The sequence below is a fragment of the Mustela nivalis genome (genome assembly GCF_964662115.1).
Source record: "Mustela nivalis genome assembly, chromosome: 4".
NCBI classification, from domain to species: domain Eukaryota; kingdom Metazoa; phylum Chordata; class Mammalia; order Carnivora; family Mustelidae; genus Mustela; species Mustela nivalis.
Genome location: NC_139023.1, coordinates 117,176,581 through 117,202,827, shown reverse-complemented (window position 1 = coordinate 117,202,827; position 26,247 = coordinate 117,176,581). Strand labels below are relative to the sequence as shown.

The following is a 26,247-nucleotide window of genomic DNA, read 5'->3' as shown; positions in this document are numbered from 1 at the left end:
CTGAAAAATATGCTCTTGAAAAAATTTTTTTGACAGATCGCTTTAAATACCATATTGTTAAACAAATCTTCTCTGGAGGAGACCAAACTTTTGTACTTTGCTCCAAATATGAGGTAAAAAATTCTTTCGACTATTATTTTGGGGGTGGAATAATGGTGAACCAGTATTTATTTTAATAAATAATTACATGAGAGCAATATTACTCTTTGTTTCTACCAATTTTATCTTATTAAGGTAAGCCAACTGATCTTGAAGATGTTCTCTCCATTTTGCTTCCTTGAAGAGCCAGTAATTTTCCTGGTATTTTAATCATAGAGTTCTAATTTATAATTTAAAATCATTTGTTTATGTCTACATTTGTTCCAAAAGATATTTAAGGAGGCCTAGAGAATTCATACTTTGGCATTATTTGACTTTCCCTTTCTTCCCTATTAGGTAGCAACAAATGATGGGTACTTGAGAACTTAGTGGGTTTGTTTGATGTGATTGAGTATATGCTAAATATAAAAGAGATGATGCAGTATTCAGATATCCTTTATTATTTATCATCTGCTCATAACACCACACTAAAATTTCACATTGTGTCCTGCGTCACTCTAGTGGGTAAGTCAGGAAGAATGATGTTCCAGTATCTTTCAGCATTGCAGGTAGAGGAGAATATGGTCCAGATAATAATCTGTGACAGAGCAGTAATCCCTCCCCTCCTCCTGGACAAGGGAAGTCATTCTGAAACCTGGGACACAGTTCTGTTTTCAGCCCTCCACTCCCTTCCTTGCTTTTGGGCACCCTCCCCTCCCCTCCCCCACCCAATTTTATTCAACCAGCTTGTAGAGAGGACCTACTATATATCGTGCATGGATCCTTACCCTCTCATGGAACAGCAGGGAAGAGCTGTTTGTGATGATAGAGGAGTCAGAGTTGGTTGGGAAGAAAATAGGAACTGTGGAGACCGGCGGCCCCTTTGAGTCCTGGAAATTTCTCCCCATTCATCTGATACTTTGCCATCTTTAAATACACAATGTTCTTGCCTTCTAGTCAGTGAAAGTCTGTGATTTGGTAGAAGAGGTTATGCTGGAGCCTGAGGCTGCAGGTTGGACAGTGGAAACTGACAACTAGATATTTTCCAGGTCAGGAGCCTGGAGAAGGTTCTGTTTAGTGCTGCCATCTGGGGTGATTTGGAACTGCTGCTTTAGACCTATTTTGGGCCCAGCTTCAGTGCTTCACAGAGAAATCTTGAGGAAAACAGAGATTATTTTGCATTTCTTCAAAATGCCAGTGAAATGAAATACGAAAAGCACTGAATCTCTGTAGGATAGTAACTTTTGTCGATAAGTAGAGTTTGAAGCATTCATTTCCCTAAGAAATTGAGTTGAATAATATCATCCAATTTTAATTTGCCTATGAAAGCCAGTATAAAAGTCAGTTTTATACTTTTATAAATATGAGATCTGATCTAAGGGGTTGTTTTTAAAATGTATTGCAGTTAGCACCATTGGGACTAGAAAACAAAACATTGATGAAAAGGATATAAAATAATGTCATATTAGAGCAATAGGACAGTGAAAAGTTAAACAACTAATAAGAGTGGTCTGCATTAAAAATGTAAGATAACAAAAAAGAAACTAAAAGTTGACTATCCCTTAGGAAGGTGTTACTCACTCTTTAGAAGTGGAGGCTGTACATATTTACTTAGACACTGTGAAACAGACAGTTTAGACACAGTTTAGACTGAGAAAATCACGTGTTTACTGCGTTACCATAACACCTGAAGAATCACTTAACCTAAGAGAAAGCGTCTGTATTATGATAGGCTCCATTTTTATAAATGCAACTCCTTCCGCTAATGCCAGGTCTCAGATAGAAGAGGGGAAGGGGGGAGTTGCGTACGGATACTGCTTTCCTACATTGGATTCCACGTCTTGGCAATTTAGGGAGTGCAGGGCATAGTCCCTCCTTTTCCTTTTATGTTGTTTGCTGCATAGGCTTGAAGAGGGAATGTGCTTAGGATGTTAGGTGTGCTTGTGTGTGCGTGTTTAAGCTCATATGCCTGCAAACAGCCTAGGTGACGTAATTTTCTTTTCCCAACGGTTATTTTCAACCTCGGTTGCCCACAGAAATCACCTAAGGGATTTTAAAAAAACACTGATGTCTCTCAAGACTCTGATTTAGTTGTCTAGAGTGTGACTTAGCCATCAAGATTTTGAAAGCTCTGGTGATCCAAAGTTGGGAACACCCTAGATCAAATTTTTTTTTTGGCCTGTATATAATTAGAAGACACAGAAAATTGATAACCTTTTCTTGGGTCTTTAAGTGATTCTGAGAGTATACTTCAACAAGTCACCTGTAGTTTATTGGACGTATGATGAAGAATAAGAAAATAGTTCCATATTTATTTTAAAGTAAGTATGTGTCAGAGTCTGTTCAGCTTCCCTGTGAATGGGGAGAGTCATTAAAAAGTAGGCAACAGTAGTTTTAAGACTAGGGTGAAGGGGCAGTCTTGCTTGTCTGTTTCCAAGTGTCCGCTTTATCTTGTGATTTTCCACTTTTGTTCTCTTATAACTGTCTGTGGCCATTTTAGTAAAGTATGATCAAGACCCAGATGATCAGAAATTTCGGCAAATGTTTCCAATTTGTTACTTGTTACATGTGCTCTTTCTTTCCCCTTATTATGATATCTTAACTCAAAACTAGGGGATGTAACCAAGAAAATTTACTTTGGAAGTTGTCTTTTTTAAAAATTTTTTTAAATTTTTTATTAAGATATAAGGTATTATTAGCCCCAGGGATACAGGTCTGTGCATCGTCAGTTTACACACTTCACACCATAGCACATACCCCCACAATGTCCATAACCCAAACATGGAAGCTGTCTTTTTATGTGTCGGTACAAAGAAGAAAAAAAACAATCATCTTATGAATTGATGGATGAATGGTTTAATATAATTGTTTCTCATTTTTCTAGTGACAGTAATGGGGGTATAAAGGACTTTCAACTTTTTCTTAGTTCTATATCAGGAACAGGATTTGGGAAATATCAGTTGAATAAGATACATTTTACAAAATAAAAGTGCTTATTTTTTTATTTTATTTTATTTTTTTTAGATCTTTCTGAATAAAGGATATAGAATGCTGTGCAGCACTGGGAATTTTTTATTATTTTTTTTATTTCTATTTATTTATTTATTTGCAGTGAGAATGAGTTTATTTTTTAATTTATTTTTTATTTATTTTCAGCATAACAGTATTCATTATTTTTGCATCACACCCAGTGCTCCATGCAATCCATGCCCTCTATAATACCCACCACCTGGTACTCTGACCTCCCACCCCCCCGCCCCTTCAAAACCCTCAGATTGTTTTTCAGAGTCCATAGTTTCTCATGGTTCACCTCCCCTTCCAATTTCCCCCACTCCCTTCTCCGCTCTAACTCCCCATGTCCTCCATGCTATTTGTTATGCCCCACAAATAAGTGAAACATATGATAATTGACTCTCTCTGCTTGACTTATTTCACTCAGCATAATCTCCTCCAGTCCAGTCCTATGTTGCTACAAAAGTTGGGTATTCGTCCTTTCTGATGGAGGCATAATACTCCATAGTATATATGGACCACATCTTCCTTATCCATTCGTCCATTGAAGGGCATCTTGGTTCTTTCCACAGTTTGGCGACCGTGGCCATTGGGGTACAGATGGCCCTTCTTTTCACTACATCTATATCTTTGGGGTAAATACCCAGTAGCACTGGGAATTTTTAAGGTTATTATTGACATGTCCTTTCTGCTAGCTTTCTTATAAATGTACAACTGTATACCTGGAACAAGAAATTAAAAGGCATTAAGCTTTCATAGATTATACTGTACATTATAACTGAACTTTTTAATGATATATTTTGTCGGAGTTAGTTGAATAGTTATGGCAAATGATTACTACCTTAAAAACCTTGAGGTTATAGTGATTCAAAGCAGAGGGGAAAGAAGTGTGGAAAAGCCATATTGGGCATGTTTCTCTGGTGAATAGTCTCTGAGACTGAGATTTATGTTGAGAAAGTTTTTCGGGGTGGGGGGGTAGAAGGGCATCTATTTGGGGATGAAGGAGGTGGGGTTGGGCAGAGGGAGAGACTGCAGGTCAGTGTAACAGAGGCCTCAGCCAGTCTCCTTGGGAGCTCTGAGGTCAGGTTGGCGTTTCCCCAGTCCTGAGTAGATGGGAGGGGCCTAGGCCTTTGTACTCCACCTCTTCCTGCCACCAGATGTTGAAGGGGTGAACCATTAGCCCCAGAACTTAAGAAATTCGAAATGCAATGCGGAGAGCAGCCCAGCCAGTACCTGTCTGGAGCTGACACCTGCAGTGGTGAGGGAGTGAAGAGGGGTATGTGGGCAGTGCACCCACGCTCTATGAAACCCAAAATGGAGAATATGTCAGCAGAAAGAGAAAAGATCCATCCTACATAATTTCTCTTTTTTACTGTTTTATTTAATCCTCTAGAATTCTTCCCCTGCCGTTGACTTCAGGACGATGAACCAAGCACATTACACCAGTTTAATAAATGATGAAACCATAGCAGTTTGGAGACAAAAACTCTCAGAACACAATAATGCAAATACAATCAAGTATGTGGCTGCTTGTTTTTATTTTATTTTTTACAGGGTATATTGGAATGTTCTAGCTTAGTAATTTCCCTTACTTCCATATTGAGGTTGTAAATATACATGGAATTTTTTATTTTAGGGAATCCTTTTTTTTTTGGCCACATATTTCTTGAGGATTTAGTGTCCTTAGGCCCAGAAAACATAATAGATTGTTCCCCCATTCTCTCAGAGTGTGTCCCTTAAACTTACCTGGTTCATATCTTAAAAATCCTGACTGATGAAGGTGAGTTGGCCTTTCTGCTAAAAAAAAAAAAGCTCAGGGTTATGGTTGTTTGTCCCCAAGATTTTCTTCATCTGCATAACCCGAAGTATCCCAAAAGTAAGACAGCTGTTATCTTACCTAATCTTGAATAATATGTAGCATTTTTACATTGAAAATGATTAGCTGAAATGGCACTTTAATGTCAGGTTGAGAAAATCAAGTGAAAAGGATCGAAGCCTTTGACCAAGTTTATTTTGTTTTATTACTTTTTTAAAAAGATTTTTATTTATTTATTTATTTGACAGAAAGAGAGATCACAAGTAGGCAGAGAAGCAGGTGGAGAGAGGGGGAAGCAGGCTCCCTATTGAGCAGAGAGCCCGATGTGGGGCTCGATCCCAGGACCCCGGGATCATGACCTGAGCCAAAGGCAGAGGCTTTAACCCACTGAGCCACCCAGGTGCCCCTGATCAAGTTTATTTTAAAGGAGAATTCTGTCCTGCACATTTTTATGCATTTTCATTGACTTTCCTTAGCATTTTCATTTTTCTGCAGAACCTAGTAAGTGAATGAATCACACTCTGTCTACTCAGTGGTATACACTGAAATGGGTATAATACATCTTGCTTTGTGACATAGAATACAGTAGGGCAAATGACCAGGGCCCTAAACTTTGGGCTGTACCAAGGGATCCTTGGGAATGACCTCCAGTAGCTCATGTCCTCAGAGTTTCTCTAACCCTAAGTGACTCTGATAGGGAATTCAGTCTGGGAGGATGTAGGGGTAAGGGAAGAGGACAAGACTCATCCAGGTAGGGGCAGGTGGCTTCCCCTTTGCTGGGACCTGGACAGTTGACTCATTCGAAGTTTTCTTATTTATAAAATGAGGGGATGGAGGAAGTGATCTCTAGAGAACTTTCTTGAGCCAGATTCTCTCATTACCAGCAATTACCGCAACCCCCTCCTTAACCACGTTTTTGTTGTATTTCTTCCCTTTTCCATATACTAACTGAGAGGGTCCAGGACTCTTCACACACAGCTTTTTTCTGGGCCCTCAGAAACTAGCTGTTTTCCCAGAACCTCTGTTATATAGGTAATAGGGATAAACACTCATTTTCACTTATTTTCAATTTCTTTCTCAGGTAGGAAACACGATAGAAGGAAATGGTTGTTCATTTATTATTTTGCAAAGACAATTTCTGTGTTTGGGAGATAACAGCTGAGCTTTTCTTTTGTGATTATATGTTTGGAGATGAGCTGGGGAATATCTTAGATGGTTGATGGTGGAAGGATGTTCAAGATGGTAATCAGTGCAAGAGTCGTTCTTTCAGTCGCTTGGTACTTTTGATTTTAACACAACTTATGGAAAATTTAAGTACTTGTCCATTTTGAGATACAGTGTTTCTCCACAGCAAGAGTACATTTTCCAGGGATTCATCTGGCTAGGAAAGCTGCTGTTAATGAAATCCTGGACTAGATAACTAACCTGTTGTTGAGGCTTGAATAACTATTTCTTTGTGATTATTAAAGGCTTGCCCACCTTTTTCTTTCTGAGCAGTGGTGTTGTTCAGATCTTATCTTCCGCAGCCTGTTGGAATGGAAGTTTTCTTGAAAAAAAGTAAGTGATTTAGAATCTTAAAAAAAATACCCACATGTGATGCAAAGACTTCTGTTCTTTTTGATGCTGGTTGGCCTTAATTCAGTGGATAGGCTGATGATTTGTGCAAAAACTGGAATGCCTAATAATCATGAACAAGAGGATGTCAGGAAGGGCAATGCTGATTCATGCCTGGTTGGCAAAGGTTAGCAAAGAGCGAGACTATCTCAGAGAGAGTTGATGTAATCAACAGCAGGATTTCTTAGGGCATTCTAAAATGTTACCCCCAACATGTGTACCATATTTGTTTTTAAATCCTTAATTCTTCAAGTAATCTCAGTTTCATTGGATTGCTTTCCCAAAGGTTTTACTCTTCTCAAAAAGAGCGAGCTTAGGGGGATGTTCCAAGGAAGCTGTAGGAGCTCCTTGGACTTAGGTCTAGCTTAGTTCACCAGGGTGTGCCATTTGGGCTGAATTTCCAAGTAGTAAATGGCATTTCCTTGCTTGGCCTTATCACTTTTGCAAATATACCCTTGGGAACCTCATGCAGCAGAGCTCTTTGAACTCTGGTGATCCCAAGTCCTGATCATCTCTAGTCCTTTTTTGCCAGTGACCAGGTGAATGAAATCCCAAGAAGATTTAGAATTCAGTTCTGTGTGTGAATCCCACTCCATCCCCCACCAAAAATTTATGTCCCTACTTGGGTTGGCAGAAGTCAATTCAGAAACTCTCTTCAGTGTCAGCTAGAGATTGCCAGGTCATGTACTTATATCATTAGGGTGGCTGAAATGAGCTCTTCCAGTTTATTTCAGACTTAGTATTTAGCCTTTTCCTCCAGGGAAAATATCCTGGATTGTGCTGATGTTGGTCTTTTAGGACCGTGGTTTTCAACCTCTGGTGACATTTTTTGGTTGTTCCAATGGTGGGGAGTAATACTGCTGGCATCCAGCAGGTAAAAACCAAAGGTGTTGCAAAGCACCTCACAATCCTGTCCATCCAACAAGGAATTATTTGGCCCCAAAAGTCAATAGCACCAAGGCAGAGAAACCTTGTTCTAGAAGATTAGGTTTTTATGAAGGGTTGGAATGGCCCTTAGCCTGATTTGTCAGGCTATTCATCTTTAGTTTCATAAATTCCATAGAGATGTGGCTAAAGTCTTTTTTTTTTTTAACTGACAGCTGTGCTATTTTAGGAGTCCTGCTTATGTAGTTTATGCAGAATGCCTCACAGGAAACCAATTAAAGTGAAGACCATTTTTACAAAGCATAAATACATTTAGATAAAATAGATAAAATATTTTGTCTTTTCTTAACAGCATGGCAGAAAATACCTCAAAGCATATGGAAGGTTACATAAAGGACACCAGAATTCATTTCTGTGTTTGGGGTAGATTTATTTTTAGAGTAAAAATAACAAAAGACCCAACAAACAAAGCCCAAGCATCTCTTTATTTGACCATTTAAGCTTCAGTACATATAATTATGATTTTTTTAATGTTAGAAAATCTACTTATGTTTTTATAAATTACAGCATTGCTGTCAGATGGTGTTAAAACTGTTTGAATGTGTCCATTACTCATAAACAGTAGCCTCTTTTGCAAATGTAGAGTTCTTTTGTAATTAATAGATGTGGTAATGTTCAAGAGTAGGAATTTAAGAGATATTCTCTAAAAGTCTCTAAAAGGCCAAGATTTTATTTAAGGTTAGAAAAAAATGATTAGTTGCTAGGAAGTTAAAAAAACAGTAGTGGTGAAATTAGTCCTTAGGTGTATGTAATTGTATCCCCTGTGTAAACTCAGAGAGACACTAACTTTGTATTTGTTGTAGATCTGCTTTTTTAAAAAAATTACTGAGAAAAGCTTTAAAGGAAGTTTGTTCTGCCTGCCATTTGTTGATGAGTGGGCCGGTTTGCACAGGGGGTGTGTTTTGCCCCTCAATACGGCATCTATCTCTAGGTCAGTGTACCAAAATTACAGAAAAAGGCAAAAATTCAAGAGTAAATCAGGGAAATAACACTCTGCTTATAAATTTCAAGATAGCCTCAAATGGAAATGATGATCCTTGCTTGTACTTTGAATGGAAAGAAAGAAAACTTGAAAATTTTAAGATCATCTTGACAAAGGGGTTCCAGAGCTTGATTCTGTGGGACTTTCTTGAAATGTAGTTTTATTTGCCTTTTTTTTTTTTTTAAAAGATCTAGTTATTTGACAGAGAGAGAGACACAGCAAGAGAGGGAACAGGAGCAGGGGGAGTGGGAGAGAGAGAAGCAGGCCTCCTGTCGAGCAGGGAGCCTGATGCGGGGCTCAATCCCAGGAATCTGGGATCATGACCTGAGCGGAAGGCAGATGTTAAACGACTGAGCCACCCAGGCGCCCCTGAAGTGTAGTATTTTTATGCAACTTGTCCACTAGGCAAACTTTAAATCCAATCAGTAGGGACAGACTATTTTGTTTCCCATTTCTAATTCCTATCAGAGTGTTTGCTTTGTTTTCTTTTATTACACACTTTTAAAATTTTTGTTTAGAATTGATGAACATTTTAAAACAAGTCCCAAAATCCCTGGGATTGACCTGAACTCAACGAGAGTGTTATTTGAAAAATTAATGAGCTCTCAACACTCCATGATTCTAGAACAGGTAAGTTCCTTACATTTACAGAGTGTATTTAAAAAAAAAAAAAATGCATTTTTGCATTGCAGTGATTCAACTTTCTTCTTTAAAATTATTTTTATTAACATATAATGTAATATTTGCTCCAGGGGTACAGGTCTGTGAATCATCAGGCTTACACATCTCACAGCACTCACTGTAGCACATACCCTCCCCAATGTCCATAACCCAACCACCCTCTCCCTACCTGCCTTCCCCCGACAACCCTCAGTTTGTTTTGTGAGATTAAGAGTCTCTTATGGTTTGTCTCCCTCCCGATCCCATCTTGTAGTAATTCAACTTTCAAGAGAAACAAAAAGTAAGATAAAAAGGCAAAAATCTTTTATAAATCTTAACTCTAAAATATTCACTATGGGAATTTGACCTTCCTTTGGCTTTCTTCTTAGCTTAACTCTTTCTAAGCAAATGCCCTCCCAGAGTAAGGTCTGCAGGGGTGGGGATCTTTGGCTTTTTGTTCCATTGATGTATCTCTTGAGTGCCCCGGTGCATATACTGAGTGAATGGGAGTTGAGATATCGAATACCTTATGGATTTAGAGGTAAGGTAACTAAATCTCAGGCACGTTAGAATTTCTCAGTATTCTTTTCTTTCATGCAGATCTTGAACAGCTTTGAAAGTTGCCTAATTCCTCAGTTGTCGAGTTCACCACCAGATGTTGAAGCCATGAGAATCTATTTAATACTACCGGAGTTCCCCCTGCTCCAGGATTCCAAGTATTACATAACGCTGACCATTCCCCTGGCCATGGCCATTCTGCGGCTGGATACAAACCCCAGCAAAGTATTAGGTGAATTTGTGAATCTCAATACCAGTGGTTTTGTACTTTTTATTTTATTGGTGTGACCACTGGCTCTCAGTGGACTGAGAGCCGAGCCAGAATCTATTTGTTGCCATTTAATATGCTTACCATTCAGATCTTACCTTTCTTTGCTGCTTGTCCTCTAACTGGCCATATTTGCACGATGAGCAAATTGAACCATTATTTACGTTATTTGAGATGATTCATGCCAGACTAATCTTGATTTTTAAATATTCACAAGGTTAGATTATGCAACTTTAAACTACTTTTTTCACCTCCTACCTTTGCTAGTTGTTAATAGCATCTCAAAAATTGTCCCTCTGTTGCACTTTCTCCCTTACCTAATTTAGGGGGTGGGAGTGAAATGAACAGTTTGGTGTGATGCACAGGTCTCCAAAAGAGGAGAGGAAGAAAATGACCTAGTGGAGACTTACCCAATGTTTGTTCTGTTTTTCTTTTTTAGGACAGTTGAGTCCACACTGATTTTTGCAGGCCACGGACACTTTGCTGAGATAAGAACCTTCCGTTCCTCAGTGAATTGGAGAGTGTCTCTCATGGGAGTAGCGCCTGAGATGTTTTTGTTAATCAAGTGCAGAAAGTCTGTCACCTGGCTTTTCCCTTTTATTTATTTATTTATTTTTTCTGGTAAATTTTTTTCAGGTGTTCATTGCAACTCAGTAACTTCTGCGTTCCATGTGGACTAGGATGTTACTTGAGTGTGTCTCCCCATGAGTAAAGAGACCTGTGTTCCTGAGGATGGAATCCCGGCTTTTCCATATTGCTTCCACCTTTGCAGAAGATTTAAAACAGAAATAATAAAGCACTAGGAATATGTTAGTCCTTCATTTTGCTTTTTTAAGATTGAAGCCCCGAGGGGCATATTTTTTCAGGTATTCTAGTAGACCATGAGGTAGAGGATGGCGATCTCCGAAGGAACATTACCTGATGTTTAAGTTTTGGTTTTCGTTTTTGTTTTTTTTGTTTTTGTTTTTTTTTTTTTTAATTTTAATTTTTTCTAGGTAGGGCCATGCAGAGAGATCAGAGTTGTTCAGTTTTACGCTTGTTTTTAACTGCTAATTAAAGTAATTTAAATTTAAAAGAATATCCCAAAGTGTATGGAAACCACTGCAGGTACCCATTCACACAAAGATTCATGATTATTAGTATTTTGCCCTTTCTGTTTTCTGTATTCCCCCTATCACCACCTTTATATTTTTGCTGAAATATTTTTTAAAAATAACAGACATCCTATCATTTCATCTGCTAAGTATTTCAATATGGCTGAATTCACTTCTGACAATGTGGAAACCAATGCTTGAGCCTTCTTGTCTGGTTATGAGAAAGCACGGTTTGGGGAGAAACAGAAATAGTAGTTTTCCACTAACATCCCCCTTGAAGGGAGGGTGTGATTGCCCTGTGTTCAGGGGCGTGTGGTCCTTTGCATCCCCGGCACAGCATGTAGGTAGAGGCAGAGGTGAGGGGGGCAGCAAGAATGAGGAGACGTGAATGCTCCCGCCCACAACAGGTGCCTCAGCATCTTGTCCATATGGACCTTTGGAGCTGAATTTCTAGCTTAGCTCTCTGAATGGGTCTTGGAGGGGGGAAAAAAAAATCAGATCAAGCATTACACAAAAAGCTCGAGGGATTCTTTTGTAGCTCCTGCTCTCTCCAGAAATGCTTTAATGGATTCTTTTTAAAGTCAGCTTTGGGAAACCGTATTTTAGACTAATGTTCATTTTTTAGCTGGAGCAGTTTTTAGCTAGTAGGCAGAAGACATAAACACTCGATCAAGGATAATGCTGAAATATGTCTTTTCTTTCTTTCTTTCTAAAGATAACTGGTGGTCTCAGGTATGCCCAAAATATTTCATGAAGCTGGTAAACCTCTATAAAGGTGCGGTCGTTTATCTACTGAGAGGAAGAAAGACATTCTTAATTCCTGTACTGTTTAACAATTATATTACAGCAGCTCTCAAGCTCCTAGAGAAGTTATATAAGGTGAGCACAGAGAGGAGCCTGTGGGGAGAGGGCTGAGTAGATGGTAGGCTCAAATGTCCTACTGAGGTTTTCCATGGAAAGCCCTCTTTGACTTGTCTTGTTTTTAATTTTCTTTATTTCATTCCTCATCAGGTAAATCTCAAAGTGAAGCATGTGGAGTATGATACATTTTACATTCCTGAGATTTCCAGTCTTGTGGACATTCAGGAAGACTACCTCATGTGGTTCTTGCATCAAGCCGGCATGGTAAGAATTCATGTAAAGCAGATTTTAAAGCTTTAGTCTTTTCTCAGAGTACAAATTTGGGCAAGAAGAGCACATCTGAGCCCCAGATTTGTCCCTGACTTTGGTATTAATGTCACAGTGTTTTGGCTGGCTTGGCATTCCTGAAACTTTTGAAGTGCTCTGAGAAATCATAAGTGGTCAGTAAGGATTCATAAATGGGTAGTCAGCCAGAATGGTTCAAATCTTAATTAGTTGGCCAACATTTTATTTATTTAAAGATTTTAAATTTTATTTTGTCAGTGTTCCAAGATTCACTGTTTATGCACCACACCCAGTGCTCCATGCAATACATGCCCTCCTTAATACCCACCACCAGGCTCACCCAACCCCCACCCTCTCCCCTCCAAAACCCTTAGTTTGTTTCTCAGAATCCACAGTCTCTCATGTTTTGTCTCCCTCTCCAATTTCCCCCAACTTACTTCTCCTCTCCATGTCCCAGTGTCCACTGTGTTATTCCTCATGCTCCACAAGTAAGTGAAACCATATGATGATAGACTCTCTCTGCTGGCCTTATTTCACTCAACATAATCTCTTCCAGTCCCATCCATGTTGATACAAAAGTTGGGTATTCATCCTTTCTAAATGGAGGCATAATACTCCATTGTATATATGGACCATATCTTATTTATCCATTTGTCTGTTGAAAAGCATCTTGGCTCTTTCCACAGTTTGGCATTTGTGGCCATTGTGCTAGGAACATTGGGGTACAGATGGCCCTTCTTTTCACTATATCTGTATCTTTGGGGTAAATACCCAGTAGTGCAACTGCAGGGTCATAGGGTAGCTAGCTCTGTTTTTAATTTATTAAGGAATTTCCACACTGTTTTCCAAAGTGGCTGCATCAACTTGCATTCCCACCAACAGTGTAAGAGCGTTCCCCTTTCTCTACATTCTCTCCAACACTTGTTGGGTTGATTCTTTGTTTTGTTGACTGTTTTCTTTGTTGTTCATAAGCTTTTGATCTTGAAGAAGTCCCAAAAGTTCATTTTCGCTTGTTTCCTTTGCCTTTGGAGACATGTCTTTTTTTTTTTTTTTCTATTTTTTAAAGATTTTATTTATTTATTTGACAGAGAGCGAGCAATCACAAGTAGGTAGAGAAGAAGGCAGAGAGTGGGGGCCAAAGACAGATAGATGCTTAACCCCCTGAGCCACCCAGGCGCCCCTGGAGACATATCTTGAAAGAAGTTGCTGTGGCCGAGGTCAAAGAGGTTACTGCCTTTGTTCTCCTCTAGGATTCTGATGGATTCCTGCCTCACGCTGAGGTCTTTTATCCATTTTGAGTTTATCTTTGGGTACAGTGTAAGAGAATGGTCGAGTTTCATTCTTCTACATATAGCTGTCCAATTTTCCCAGCACCATTTTTTGAAGAGACTATCTTTTTTCCACTGTATATTTTTTTCCTGCTTTGTCAAAGATTATTTGACCATAGAGTTGAGGGTCCATATCTGGGCTCTGCACTCTGTTCCACTGGTCTGTGTCTCTGTTTTTGTGGCAGTACCATGCTATCTTGGTGATCACAGCTTTGTAGTAAAGCTTGAAATCAGGCAACGTGATGCCCTCAGTTTTGCTTTTCTTTTTCAACATTTCCTTAGCAATTCGAGGTCTCCTCTAGTTCCCTACAATTTAGGATTGTTTGTTCCAGCACTTTGAAAAATGCTAGTGGAATTTTGATTGGGATGAGTTGGCCAACATTTTAAAAATCAAGGTATCTAAAGTATTGACACTGGTAGGAGCAGCAAGTAGGATGGTGGTGGCTGGGGCCCGAGGGAAGGGAAATGGAGAGTTGTTTAGTAGCTATAGAACTTCAGTTTTGGAAGAGGAAAAAGTTCTGGAGATCTTCTGTGTAATAATGTGAACATAGTCAGCACTACTGAATTGTACACCTAACTTTATGTTAGGTGTCTTTTACTACAGAAAAGGCAAGATGCTTAAAATGAATTTGTAGCTTTTCTTGAAACTTGGAATATCTGGCAGCATAGCCCATCCTCCCAGATGGTGCCGTGGGTTGGAGTTCAACAGTGGCTCTTTAGATGAGGTTTCTACGTGCCACAATCCCCACTGCCCCTCAATTTTGACATTAAGGAAAGGATCATTTGCTAATTACCATCTTCTAATAGGTAGCTTACTTCAGTCGTCTCATGTTGGCACCTGAACCCTGCAGGCCTCCTCTGATTTGGGATTATGGGTGTGACGATGTCACCTATCCCTGACCTAGCTGTCACCGTATGTTAGAGGTACCGCCCACAGGACTGCGGATTCCTGCCTGCCACCATGACTTGGCAAGGAGTGCCCAGTTTGATTGCAAACTGGCCTGGGATCTCTGCCAGGGTGTTGAGGACCGACCTCCCCTCTGTGGCATGTGTGTAAATTGGAGTTATGTCAGAAAATAGAATGAAGATGTGGTCACTGTACTTAGTGAAGTCATGTGCAGCAGATATATTTGATGTGAGTCCTTGCCGGTTGAACAGATCCATCACCAATGTTGAGACAGTATTTTCCCTGTAGTGTTTTTGGAGGTCAGTAATGGTCTCTAATAGCAAGGTGTTTGAAGAGGTTTATTTAACGTAGAAGATTATTTGGTTTGTCAAATAAAAGATGATCAGTGCTAGAGACAATAATGTGTTTTAAAAATTTAAATTCAATTAATTAGCATACAAATAACATATACTTTGGTATTTGTGTCGGGGGTACAAGGCTGTGCCTGATCAGTCTTACTACCCAGTGCTCAGTACAACACACCCCTCCCCAGTGTACATCACCCAGTTACATGGTTTTGGTTTTTTTTTTAATATTTTATTTATTTATTTGACAGAGAGAGATCACAAGTAGGCAGGGAAGCAGGCAGAGAGAGAGAAGGAAGCAGGCTTCCCAATGAGCAGAGAGCCCGATTTGGGGCTCGATTCCAGGACCCCAGGATCATGACCTTAGCCGAAGGCAGAGGCTTTAACCCACTGAGCCACCCTATTTAGTCTCTTTTGTTTCTAGGTAAGGAATTGGAGGCCCACAGAAGTTAAACAATTCTTCCAACTGTTTAAGCAATTCAGCTAGCTTCATAAAAGCCAGTTCTTCTGACTTTGAATCTACCCTTTCTGCGACTGGATCTTGACTAAAATACTTCTAATGAACCCTAGTTCTCTTTGCCACAGAAAAATAAGTTGCTAGTGTTAGAAATGTAGATGATCATGATAGCAGTCTGTGAATGACAGTACTTAAGTGAGCAACTCTGGCTTTCTTTTAGATTCCACGTAGAGGTGATGCCGTCTAGTATATGTGTTTCGCTGTCTGGCTCATTTTACTTGGCATAATGCCCTTCAGGTTCACGAATGTTTTTGTAAATGGCAGGATTTCCTTTTTTATGGCTGGATAATATTCCTGTGTGTGTGTATGTGTGTGTGCATGCATGTGTGTGTGTGTACACCACAATAAATGGCGTTGTGTGTCAAATGTTTTAGCGTGGTAGTAGCCGAGGCAGTCCAGTGTATAGTTCAGAGCACATGCTCTAGTCAAAAAGAACTGGGTTCAGATCTCAAAGGTGGCATACCAGCTCTGTCTCCTTAGGCAAGTTGCTTAATTCCTACAGTCCTGGTATCCTTGTTTGTAAATGAGAATTATGATGGTCTAGTGAGAATTATCTGGAAAAAGCATGGAAAGGTTTTACTTGGCAGAGTGCTCAGTGTGTGGCATATAATAAACCCTCACTGACTAGTTCTCAGTAAGCAGCTCTGGGGCACCTGTGGTGTGTCGTGAACTGCTGGTCACTGGGGATGCAAATGTGTAGCATGTGGTGGTGGCCTCTGTGGGGTAGTCAGTGAAGAGGCAGCAGTGAAAAAAGGTGTTACAAAGCTGTGTTGCTCTTGTGTGGAAAGGGCAATGGAGCACAAAGGGAACATTCTAGAGTGGCTGACTTTTGCTCATTTTAAAGATTTATTTTAATTTATTCCAGAGAGAGAGAGAGCAGAGGAAGGAGCAGAGGGAGAGGGACAAGTGGACTCTGTGCTGAGTGTGGAGCCTGATATGGGGCTCCATTTCAGGACCCTAAGACTTAACCAACGGAGCTGCCCAGGGGCCCTGATTTTCGCTCATTTTAAAGAAGAGGTGGTAGTGGTTTGGTTCTTTCAGTTCATAAACTGCCATCTTCTACACTTGAAAACCAAAGTGCACATAGAACAAGTGGCTTCGCGGGCTGCCCTAGAGGGCAGCGCGAGGGAGCAAGTGAGCGACAAAGTAAATGCTTCCCAAGTAAACACAAGAACTGACTTGACATCTTGCTGGATATGTCACATGGGGCAGCAGTCCGGCTCTAGGTACCGTGTTGTGCATGGGCGAGACAAGGCCACTTGTTCATTCAGCATCAAGCTGTAATGCAGGGAAGCCAGACTTGTCTGTGGCAGGGACAGGAATGCTCGGTGGCAGGCCCTAAGGCCCTGAGTGAGCTGTGTCTTCTCCTTGTGCTGCAGGTGTTTGTACAGTACCTCCTGTCCCCAGCCAGCCACAGCCACACTTAGGAAATGTGGATTTCTAATTTAAAAAAGGAGAAAAGGGTATTCCCAATTTCCCACTTCTGCACCATGTACTTATTCCATGCTTCTGTTTAATATACTTTTGAAAATGAAATAAGGTCACAGTCTAATCCCATCTCAAGCAGGAGCACTTGAAGTATGATCCGTTACCAGTACTTTGCTACTTTTATGTTTGTCACACTCATTCTGGGGCGGTGGATGGCCCAGGACAGGCAGCTTCCTCCCCGAGAGGGTCACGTATCTTACCAGTTCACGCTCACGCTCCTACCTACGTTAGGGAGAGCAGCTGTAGAGCAAAATCCTAACGCTGCTGTTTGAACATTCATTTCCTGTAATACAGAAATGCCAGGACTAACAGCATTTCTAAAATAGCATTTACAGAATAAAAATCAGTGAAATTAAATGATTGTATTTCAGATTCAAAAACACATAGACTTATAAAACATTATAGACCTTTTATGGATAAACAGACCTTCATAGGGATGCCTGGGTGGCTCAGTCGGTAAGGTGGCTGGCTCTTGGATTTCGGCTTATGCTCTTGGGTGGCTGGCTCTGTGCTAAGCAGGGAGTCTGCTTGAGATTCTCTCTCCCTCTTCCCCTCCCCCACTCTGACGCTTGTGCTCTCTCTCTTTAGAATAAACGGGTAAATCTTTAAAAATTTTTCAAAGAAGTAGACCATACCGTTCTGTTCCTTCTTTTGACCGAATAGCCTTCCTTTGCCTTCTTTAGAGCTGGCACTGTGGTCCTCCCCTGGTTGGGGGAGGGTCTCACGGACCATCAGCTCTCTGGCCTTGGCTCTTGCTCCTAACCAAGGCAGTTCTGGATTTCTTGGGAGGCAACAGACCAAACCCCAATACCACTCCAGGAGAGGGTGGTGACCTTGCCCTCCATTTAACTCCTTCCCTCCTGCAGAGGAGACATCTGCCTACTTCCCAAACTGGGTTCTTGCAGGGGTAAAGAGGTCAGGTGAGGGGCTGTGGGAGGGACTAGGACTGAGGAGGTAGATGTTGGAGGAGGCCTGGGTGGGCTCGTGCTGGGACTTGCAGCAAGAGGGCAGCAGCATCGTCCGAGAACAGCAGCAGGCCTGGAGTGAGCTGGGACCTTCAGACAGCTGCCAGCTAAGGTCTGAAATAACTGTACTGGCCAGCAAAAACACCCGTATTTAAGAAGACTCGGTTTGCTGCAGTGCTGTAATGCCCGCAGCCGTTCTTGTGGTCACTCTGATCACTTCTCTCCCAGTCACTTTTACATTTGAAGATTTCAAAACTTTATCTTGCTTTATAGACCAACACACGTTAAAGATCTTTTTTGTCCCTTGAGAATAAGCAAATAACCATAGTTCTGAATATTGCCACCGCTTTTTTAAAAATTATTAAAATTTTTTATAAACATATAATGTATTATTAGTCCCAGGGGTACAGGTCTGTGAATCGCCAGGTTTACACACTTCACAGCACTCACCATAGCACATACCCTCCCCAATGTCCATAATCCCACCACCCTCTCACTATCCCCCTCCCCTGGCAACCTTCAGTTTGCTTTGTGAGATTAAGAGTCTCTTAAAGTTTGTCTCCCTCCCAATCCCATCTTGTTTCATTTATTCTTCTCCTACCCCCCAAACCTCCCACGTTGCATCTCCCCTTCCTCATATCAGGGAGATCATATGATAGTTGTCTTTGCTAAGCATAATACCCTCTAGTTCCATCCACGTTGTTGCAAATTTGCTACCACTTTTAAACCCACTTCCCTAGGATGCTTCTACTTTTTTCAGGTACCTAGACTAGAAGGTCACTTTGTGAAGGGCTGTTTTATGGTATGTGGCCTTTTTTTCCTTTTTTTTTTAGTGATTTCAATTTTTAAATTCCAAATAATTAGAAATGTAGGTATGAGAATGAGCTAAATTAGTCTGGATTATATATGCATGACTCCTTATCTTGTCTCACTGGACTGGAATCCACTCACAGTTAGGGTTTCTTAGTCTAGAGAAATGTTCCAAGATCTCTAAAGGAACCTTTATATAGGTTCCTATATGTAGGATAATTTTAATGAAAATGGATGGATTTTAGTGAAAATTGCTATTAAATGATTTCTTCAAAATATACAGAAACACAAAAGGAGGTAGTTAAACCCTTCTTATTTAGTAGCCTTTAACAATTATAGAGCCAACCAAATCTATAAATTAAATGCAGACAAAACTCTATAATCAGTAAAATGCAGATTAGCCTCATGATGAAATGTGACAGCAAAAACATCTTATTGAAACCCACTGCATTGTGGGGAGGAACTGCCAGCTGTCTGTCAGGCCTTGGTGCCTGAATTCCCGCAGCCTGCCGGCCCTGGGATGACTCAGCTCTATTCTCTTTTCAGAAGCTATTAAACATTCTTTCATGCAGTGGGCCAAGACTGTTCCTGGCCTTTTCCTGGGCGCAAATGCATCACTTACAGAGGAAGGCTGCTTTTCTTCTTTTTCTTTACCCTTGGACAATTAAGCATATATAATGTGATGCCAGGGCAATCATTAAAATAAATGGAAATCATCTTAATGAGGTTGTTCAGAATGCATTTTCATGAATTTTTTTTAGGATATTATTTTTAAAAACTCACAGAATTTTTAAAAATTCATAGAGCACTCTCAGATCTCTGAGAGTAAGTCTGCAGTTTTCTGTCTGAGAAATACTGCTGATCAACAGAGTGTATATTGTTGACGTTTTTGTTTCGATTAAATCAATCAATAATGTTTGTCACATAACCTAACAACTTCCGGAAAAAAAAAACTTTTTTTTTTTTTTGGTAAATGGTAACAAACCTTGTTGATATGTTTCATTTGTGATTTTTATTATTTATTGTTATTCCCGTCCTCAGAATTTTATTTAGATTTATTCACATATTGATGGACTATCTTCTACAGGCCAACCACTAGTCTAAGTGCTGAGTCAGGGACAGGTTTCCAAATACTTGTTTTCTCCTAGTCGTACAGTGTGTATTTGTGTGTGTGTGTGTGTGTGTGTGTGTAAGATGAAATATGACACCAAATACAATGCAGTCTGCATCATCCATTTTACCCAATAAAATTAATATCTGAAGTCAAGGTTGTAAAGTTCCTGTTTTGGAATTTGATTTCGTATAAAAGAACATTCCGTTAATACTGTAAATTATGGAGTCAATGAAATGGTCTTTAAAGGTTCTTGAAAATTTTTTAGAATTATTTTCATATTTTTTTCTTAGTCTGTACCCATCAAAATATCTGGTCTGTTCCATCAAAAATCCAGTCAGCCATCTAAAGGACGTTCGCTCTCTGCCTGGGCAGAGATTGGTTATATGTTTTGTTATTTATATTTTATATTTGCAGGGGTTAGAAATTTCAGGTTTTGCAATCCAAGTAAGAGACTTTTTATTTTTCTTTATACAGAAGGCTAGACCATCTATAATACAGGTAAATCATCCATTTTTCATTTAATTCTATATTTTTCCAGCAGTATTCTCTGTGGAACACTGTAATATTTGCCAATAATATGCTTTATTCTAGGATACTGTCACACTTTGTTCCTACCCTTTCATCTTTGATGCCCAAGCCAAGACCAAAATGTTACAAACTGATGCTGAACTACAGATGCAGGTATCACATTTTAAAAATGATTTCCTCTTCTTACTGTGTTCTGTTCATCCTAAGCATTCCATTGTAACTTTTACTAACAGGAAAGAGTCTGTTTAGCTTGTAACTTTCCTTATAACTTTTTAGAACTATTATAAATTTTTTCAGCAATTTTATGTTGAATGTAACACCTCTGCATGAATGCATGTTTACCTGGATCTGGGGTTGGCAAGCATTTTCGTAAAGGGCCATATAGTAAGTATTTTAGTCTTCCTGGGCCATGTAGTCTATCTCGACTATTTAGCTATTTCATGTTGTAACATGGAAAGCAGTGATTGACAGTAAGTAGATGAATGAGCATGATGTTTTTCTAATACAATTTTCTGTACACTGACATTTGAATTTTATATAATTTTTACATGTGAAGTTTTTTTCCCCCCAATCATTTAAAAATGAAAAAAAACATTGTTATTTCAAGAGCTATACAAAAACAGGAACCAGGCTCGGTTTGGTCTGCAGTCCATAGTTTGCTGCCCTGGTGTAGAGCTAGGGCAATAATTAAATGGAGCTTAGTAATTCTTTATTGAATAAAAACTGAAGTTACAGAGATTTAATTTATTTTAAATATACACTTCTATTATAAAATATAATTGGTTTTGATAAGCTTACTAAGACATTTGTGAATAATCCAAATCTACCCATTCTTATTGTTGGTGGGTATATCCCTTCGTTCACCCCTCTCTCTCTCCGTCTGTCCGTCTCTTGCTGTCTGTGTAATTGTGTTCTTGGGTGTGCTCTTCCAGGTGGCAGTCAATGGAGCTAACCTGCAGAATGTCTTCATGCTTCTCACCTTGGAGCCTCTGCTGGCCAGAAGCCCCTTCCTCGTCCTTCATGTTCGCAGGAACAATCTCGTTGGAGATGCCTTAAGAGAGCTGAGCATTCATTCTGATATTGACCTGAAAAAGCCTCTCAAAGTGAGCCCTTCATTTTATTCCTCTAACTATCTTCCAGGGTTTTCATTAAACAGTGTTGAAGAAACAGCAGAGGTCTTACTATTAAAATTGTGGAGTATAGCCATTCATGATTTCTTTCATCCTTTTACAAGAATTTGATCACCTCCTTCTGTCAAATCGTCGAGCAGAACATCTCAACATAACATCAGATAAGAAAGCCAGTGGATTACTTGAGGGATTATAGGGCTTTCTTTGTCCGCCCTCTTGGGTGTACCAGCTCCAGCTCTCCAGAAACAAGCAAGCAAGAGCAAGACTAGGTGACACTCTCTAGTCAGGAAGGTTTTGGTTGTCAAATATTGAAGAGAAAGAGATGGTAAATGGAATAGACGGGCCAGGAGTGCTAACAAGACAGACTCCATCTTCGGCCCTCCATCTGTTCATGTTTGCTCAGTGACCACTCTTGGTGCTACATATTTCAGGGCCCTTGGAAATTAATATACATACCTTAGAATTCCCCACCAAGGCCTGGATGGGGGAGAAAGAAAAGAGAAAGAAGGGAAAAAGTAGAATGGAAAGGTAGTGAAATTGTCTGGGAAGCTGTTGACTGATCATGATAGTTACTCTTAGTACCCTGAAATTACTGAATTAAAACTTTTTCTCTCCTCATAGACTGGGCGTGTTCGTGTTACTACTTACTGTATTCCCAGGGCGCTTAGCATAATGCTTGATACCAAATAGGTGTTCGATTAATATTTAATGAATTATCTGAAGTGGTTTTTTTTTAAGCCCTTTATCTTTCCCTTCAGATGATTTCCAGATCTCTGTCGCCATTCCTGTTGTAAACTCTAGTTTCCAAAAGGTAGTTTAAGTAGGAAACTGATGATAGTTTAAGTAGGAAACTGACGATCTCCACGCTATTGTCACCCTTTCTAGAACAGCCCCTGAGTGGCATCAGTACCCTGCATCTGCCTGGGAGATCTCCCTGGAATTTCTGGGCTAGATTTTTGATACTGCAAAGAGAGGGGCCTCCCTCTGTCCCCTGTTTTCAATCAGTAATTCTGATGAGACTCTTCTAAGTCTCCTGGTGACATCTGCACAATCGAAGCCCTAGTGTTTGTCCTCACCTTTGCTCCTGTCCACGCTCTCAGAAGTGTGGAACTCAGACACAAGATTACACTTTTTCTAATGCTATTTTTTTTGCTGTGTCTGAGCCCTTACCTGTAAAATGAGGCTGATAATAGTAGTCTCTACACATGAGGCTGTTCTGATTAGGATAATAGAGTTTAAATACTGGCATGTAACAGACTTGCAATAAATCTCATTTGTTGGTTTGCTGTAGCTGTCACTGTGATGATCCTTATGGGGCCAGGATGCCCTCTATATAGGTCTGGTTATAGCCCCTTACAGAACCCAAGTCTGCCTCCTTAGGATGCTCTCCTTCCTTCATATGCATCAGTTCCTTCAAGAGCCCCACAGAGAGAGATTTCTTCCAGAAAGTGTTCCTTTACTCAGTTTAATCATTGCTTTTCTCTATGCACCAGAACATTTACCTCTCAATGTATTTGACTCTTGGAAAATAAAATATAGGGGTGCCTGCGTGGCTCAGTAGTTAAGCATCTGCCTTTGGCTCAGGTCATGATCCCAGGGTCCTGGGATTGAGTCCCACATGGGACTCCCTGCCCAGTGGGGCGTCTGCTTCTCCCTCTTCCCCCACCCACCCCTCCTCGTGCCCTCTCTTTCTCTCAAATAAATAAAATCTTCAAGAAAAAAAAAAAAAGAAAAAAGCATATTCTCCAATTGATTATTTTGTTTGCCTTACTCCCCGAAATAGATGGTAAACTTTCCCTGGACATATGACCTCCTTTGTATTCCTTGGAGTACTAGTAGAAATTTTGTGGGTCTGTAAGTGCTTTGTTAATAATCAGCAAGTACACCTTGTAGTTTTCATTGCATCAGCGTATTCTCTGTTATATATTTCTTCCTTTGTTCTGACTTTGGAGAGTTTGCAAAAAAAAAAAAAAAAAAAAATCAAAGATTTCCCTGAAGTATTAATTTTACTTTCATTATTTTAAGGTAATCTTTGATGGTGAAGAAGCAGTGGATGCTGGTGGTGTCACAAAGGAGTTCTTTCTTTTACTGTTAAAAGAACTTTTGAATCCTATCTACGGAATGTTTACCTACTATCAGGATTCAAATCTTTTGTGGTTTTCAGATACGGTAAGTTAGTGGGTAAGTTAGTGATATTGCAGTTAAACAGAAGGATTGTGTTAGACTTTCTTTTTGTGGTCAGACCAGTCCCCTGACTTCTGACTTTACAAAGGGGAGCATAACAAAGATAATTCCAACAGTCTGAATAATGTAGCTCATCTTTATTTTCCACTCGTTGACAAGATCCCATGTATTTTGTCACCCCCCCACCCCCCATTTCTCTTTCTGGTAGGTAAGATCCAGGTTTTGTTATTCTTTGAAGGGTAAAAATATGAACACTGTGATACAGAAGTGAGTTTTATGACATGTGGAAAGTGATAGGTACATCTTACTTGAATAATGTGGTATGTGTGTGAACACTTACACAAATACAGGCACACATGTTATTTTTGAAAATTCAGTAGGAGAGTTAAGCTTCAAATGGCATCTAATTTTAAGTAGACTATAATTTAGTTCTTTTTTTCCAGTGGAGTTTTCTTCCTAGAGCTGTACTGTTTTAAAAAAGCAGCCATTAGCCGCATGTAGGTATTTAAATTTAAATTTTACTTGGTTAAAATTAAATAATATTGAAGATTTCTTTCCAAAATTGTGCTAGCCACATGTCAGGTGCTCAGTCGTTGTAGCTAGTGGGCTGGGGGATGATGGCACGGCATAGCATAGACTGTTCACATCAGTGTAGAAAGTCCTGTTGGATAGCCTTGCTCTAGAATCTAGAAGATTATATGCTCTTCTCTGTGTCGCTATATGAGCTGTAACTGCTTGACCTCCTCTAGGTTATGGGTTTTGGTGGTATTGCAGGGTGTTTCCCTGCCTCAGAAGATAATTAAGAATTAATGAGGTCTGTATTTTATACGGAAGATATTCTGAGGTAAATGGCAGTGTTTTGAGGGCTGCAAGCCGTGCATTCCTTTTTTAAAATTTTTAACACGTTTGCATACATACTGAAAAGTGTTTTGTAGAGCACAACTGGTTCCACTTGATTGGCATAACATGTGGACTAGCCATCTACAACTCCACTGTGGTTGATCTCCACTTTCCGTTGGCTCTCTACAAGAAGTTATTGAATGTAAAGCCTGGCTTGGAAGATCTAAAGGAGCTCTCACCCACTGAAGGAAGGTATGAAGCTGAAAGATGGGGAACTGCTCTGGCTGTGCCTGTGCCACAGGGATTCAGGGTTGAAAATACCACATTATCAGACCATATGGCTAGACTCTTACAATGTAGATGGGCTGCTACTCACTTGAGGCATTGCCTATAGCAGAGGAGGCAAAGGAAAAGGGAGGCTGTGGGTGCTCAGGGGTACAAAAAAATCTCACTCTTCCTTGTCCTGAACAAAAACAAAGAGTGGAGACTCTCAGGGTCTGGAAATACAGAGGGAGCAAGTACAAAAAAGGGAGTATTTTAAAAAATTTTAATTGAGATATAATTCACATACCATACAATCCACCTACTTTAAGTCTACAATTCAGCGACTTCTAGTATGTTCAGAGTTGTGTAGCTATCACCACAATTTTAGAAGATTTTTATTGTACGAAAATGAAACCTGGTACTCCTTAGTTGTCATTCCCAGTCCCCTCATCCGCAAGCCCTAGACAACAACTGCTCTTCTTTCTGTGTAGACTTGCCTAGTCTGAATATTTCATATAAACGGAATCATACAACACGTGGTCTTTTGTGTCTGGCTTCTTTGAGGCAGCATGTTTTCAGGGTTCATCTGTGTTGCAACATGTGTCAGTAATGAATTTCTCTTTGTTGCCAAATAATAATCCATTAGTGGATATTGATGACCCTGTGTTCATCCGTTCATTAGTTGTTCCCCTTTTCGGCTGGCATGGATAATGCCACTATGGACATTCTTGCACAGGTTTTTGAGTGGATGTAAGTCTTCATTCCTCTTGGGTGGCTACCTAGGAGTGGGATGGCTGGGGCCATATGGTAGCTCTGGGTTTAGTTTTATGAGGAACTGCCAGACTGTTCTCCAGAGTAGTGGAGCCATATTTTTATGTTATTCTCTTTCTGGCTCTGAAAACCCCTTTGATTCTGAGTTTTTCTGCCTTGATTTTAGGTGGCATCAGATATATAAAAAACACCATACCCTTGGATTTCTGTAAACAGTATAATCCTTTTGGCTTCAACAAGAAGCAATAGCCCCTTTTATGGAGAATGAGTATCAATATTAAGATGGAGATAGAGAAAGGGCCATTTCTGATGTTCCCTCTGGAAGGGAGAGCCACACCACCTGTGTAGGACACCAGTACTGAAAAACCAGGAAGGACGGGAGGGGTGGGGACACAGAGGGAAGAGAACGTTTAGAAGGAATATTGGAAAACAGCAGACGAGACTCTGGCAGTGTTAATTTTCGGGGTGACTGAAGAAAGTCAGAGAGTGGCTGAAGTGTGTGTGATTCCCCTTTGCCAGCCTGGCTGAGGATGTTTTTGAAGTAATGATTCTGGCTGGTTTAACTGGTGGTGGATTTAAATTCCATGCTAAGAATTTTCTTCCTGGGAAACTTTTGATGAAACTGGACCCGGAGCTCACTGAAGAAGAAAGTGTGAATGAGGTCTTCTTACAAGAAGGTATTCTCTTGAAAGCTAGGATATGATCATTGTTGGTATAAACATATTCTTGTTTTCAGAGGGCCTGTTTGTGTTCTTTAGTATGTCAGGTAATAGAGTATCTTTACCCTACAGAGCCCCTTGCATTAACAAGTCGGCCAGTTAAGATTCCTAAGTGGATAGAGGTGACTTTTTGGCTTTCTTATGATGGGAGGATTATTCTGATGC

The 26,247-nt window shown here is 40.0% G+C and overlaps 1 protein-coding gene across 2 annotated transcripts in view; it reads left to right on the top strand.

Moving 5' to 3' along the window:
- Positions 1–26,247, top strand: part of HERC3 (HECT and RLD domain containing E3 ubiquitin protein ligase 3) — a 122,363-nt gene that overhangs the window by 64,470 nt on the left and 31,646 nt on the right. Inside the window, exons 10-22 of one of the 2 annotated variants that reach the window (XR_014310591.1) lie at positions 37–113; positions 4,484–4,608; positions 6,404–6,463; positions 8,966–9,077; positions 9,708–9,897; positions 10,373–10,742; positions 11,743–11,906; positions 12,039–12,152; positions 20,121–20,144; positions 20,238–20,327; positions 21,107–21,277; positions 23,330–23,473; positions 24,414–24,580. Coding sequence is in view for 1 of the 2 variants with exons in the window: in XM_082726603.1 (XP_082582729.1) it covers positions 37–113; positions 4,484–4,608; positions 6,404–6,463; positions 8,966–9,077; positions 9,708–9,897; positions 11,743–11,906; positions 12,039–12,152; positions 20,121–20,144; positions 20,238–20,327; positions 21,107–21,277; positions 23,330–23,473; positions 24,414–24,580 (1,438 nt within the window). In the remaining variant the exon portion in view is untranslated. The remainder of the gene's footprint in view (positions 1–36; positions 114–4,483; positions 4,609–6,403; positions 6,464–8,965; positions 9,078–9,707; positions 9,898–10,372; positions 10,743–11,742; positions 11,907–12,038; positions 12,153–20,120; positions 20,145–20,237; positions 20,328–21,106; positions 21,278–23,329; positions 23,474–24,413; positions 24,581–26,247) is intronic. The other variant, XM_082726603.1, reaches the window with a different exon arrangement.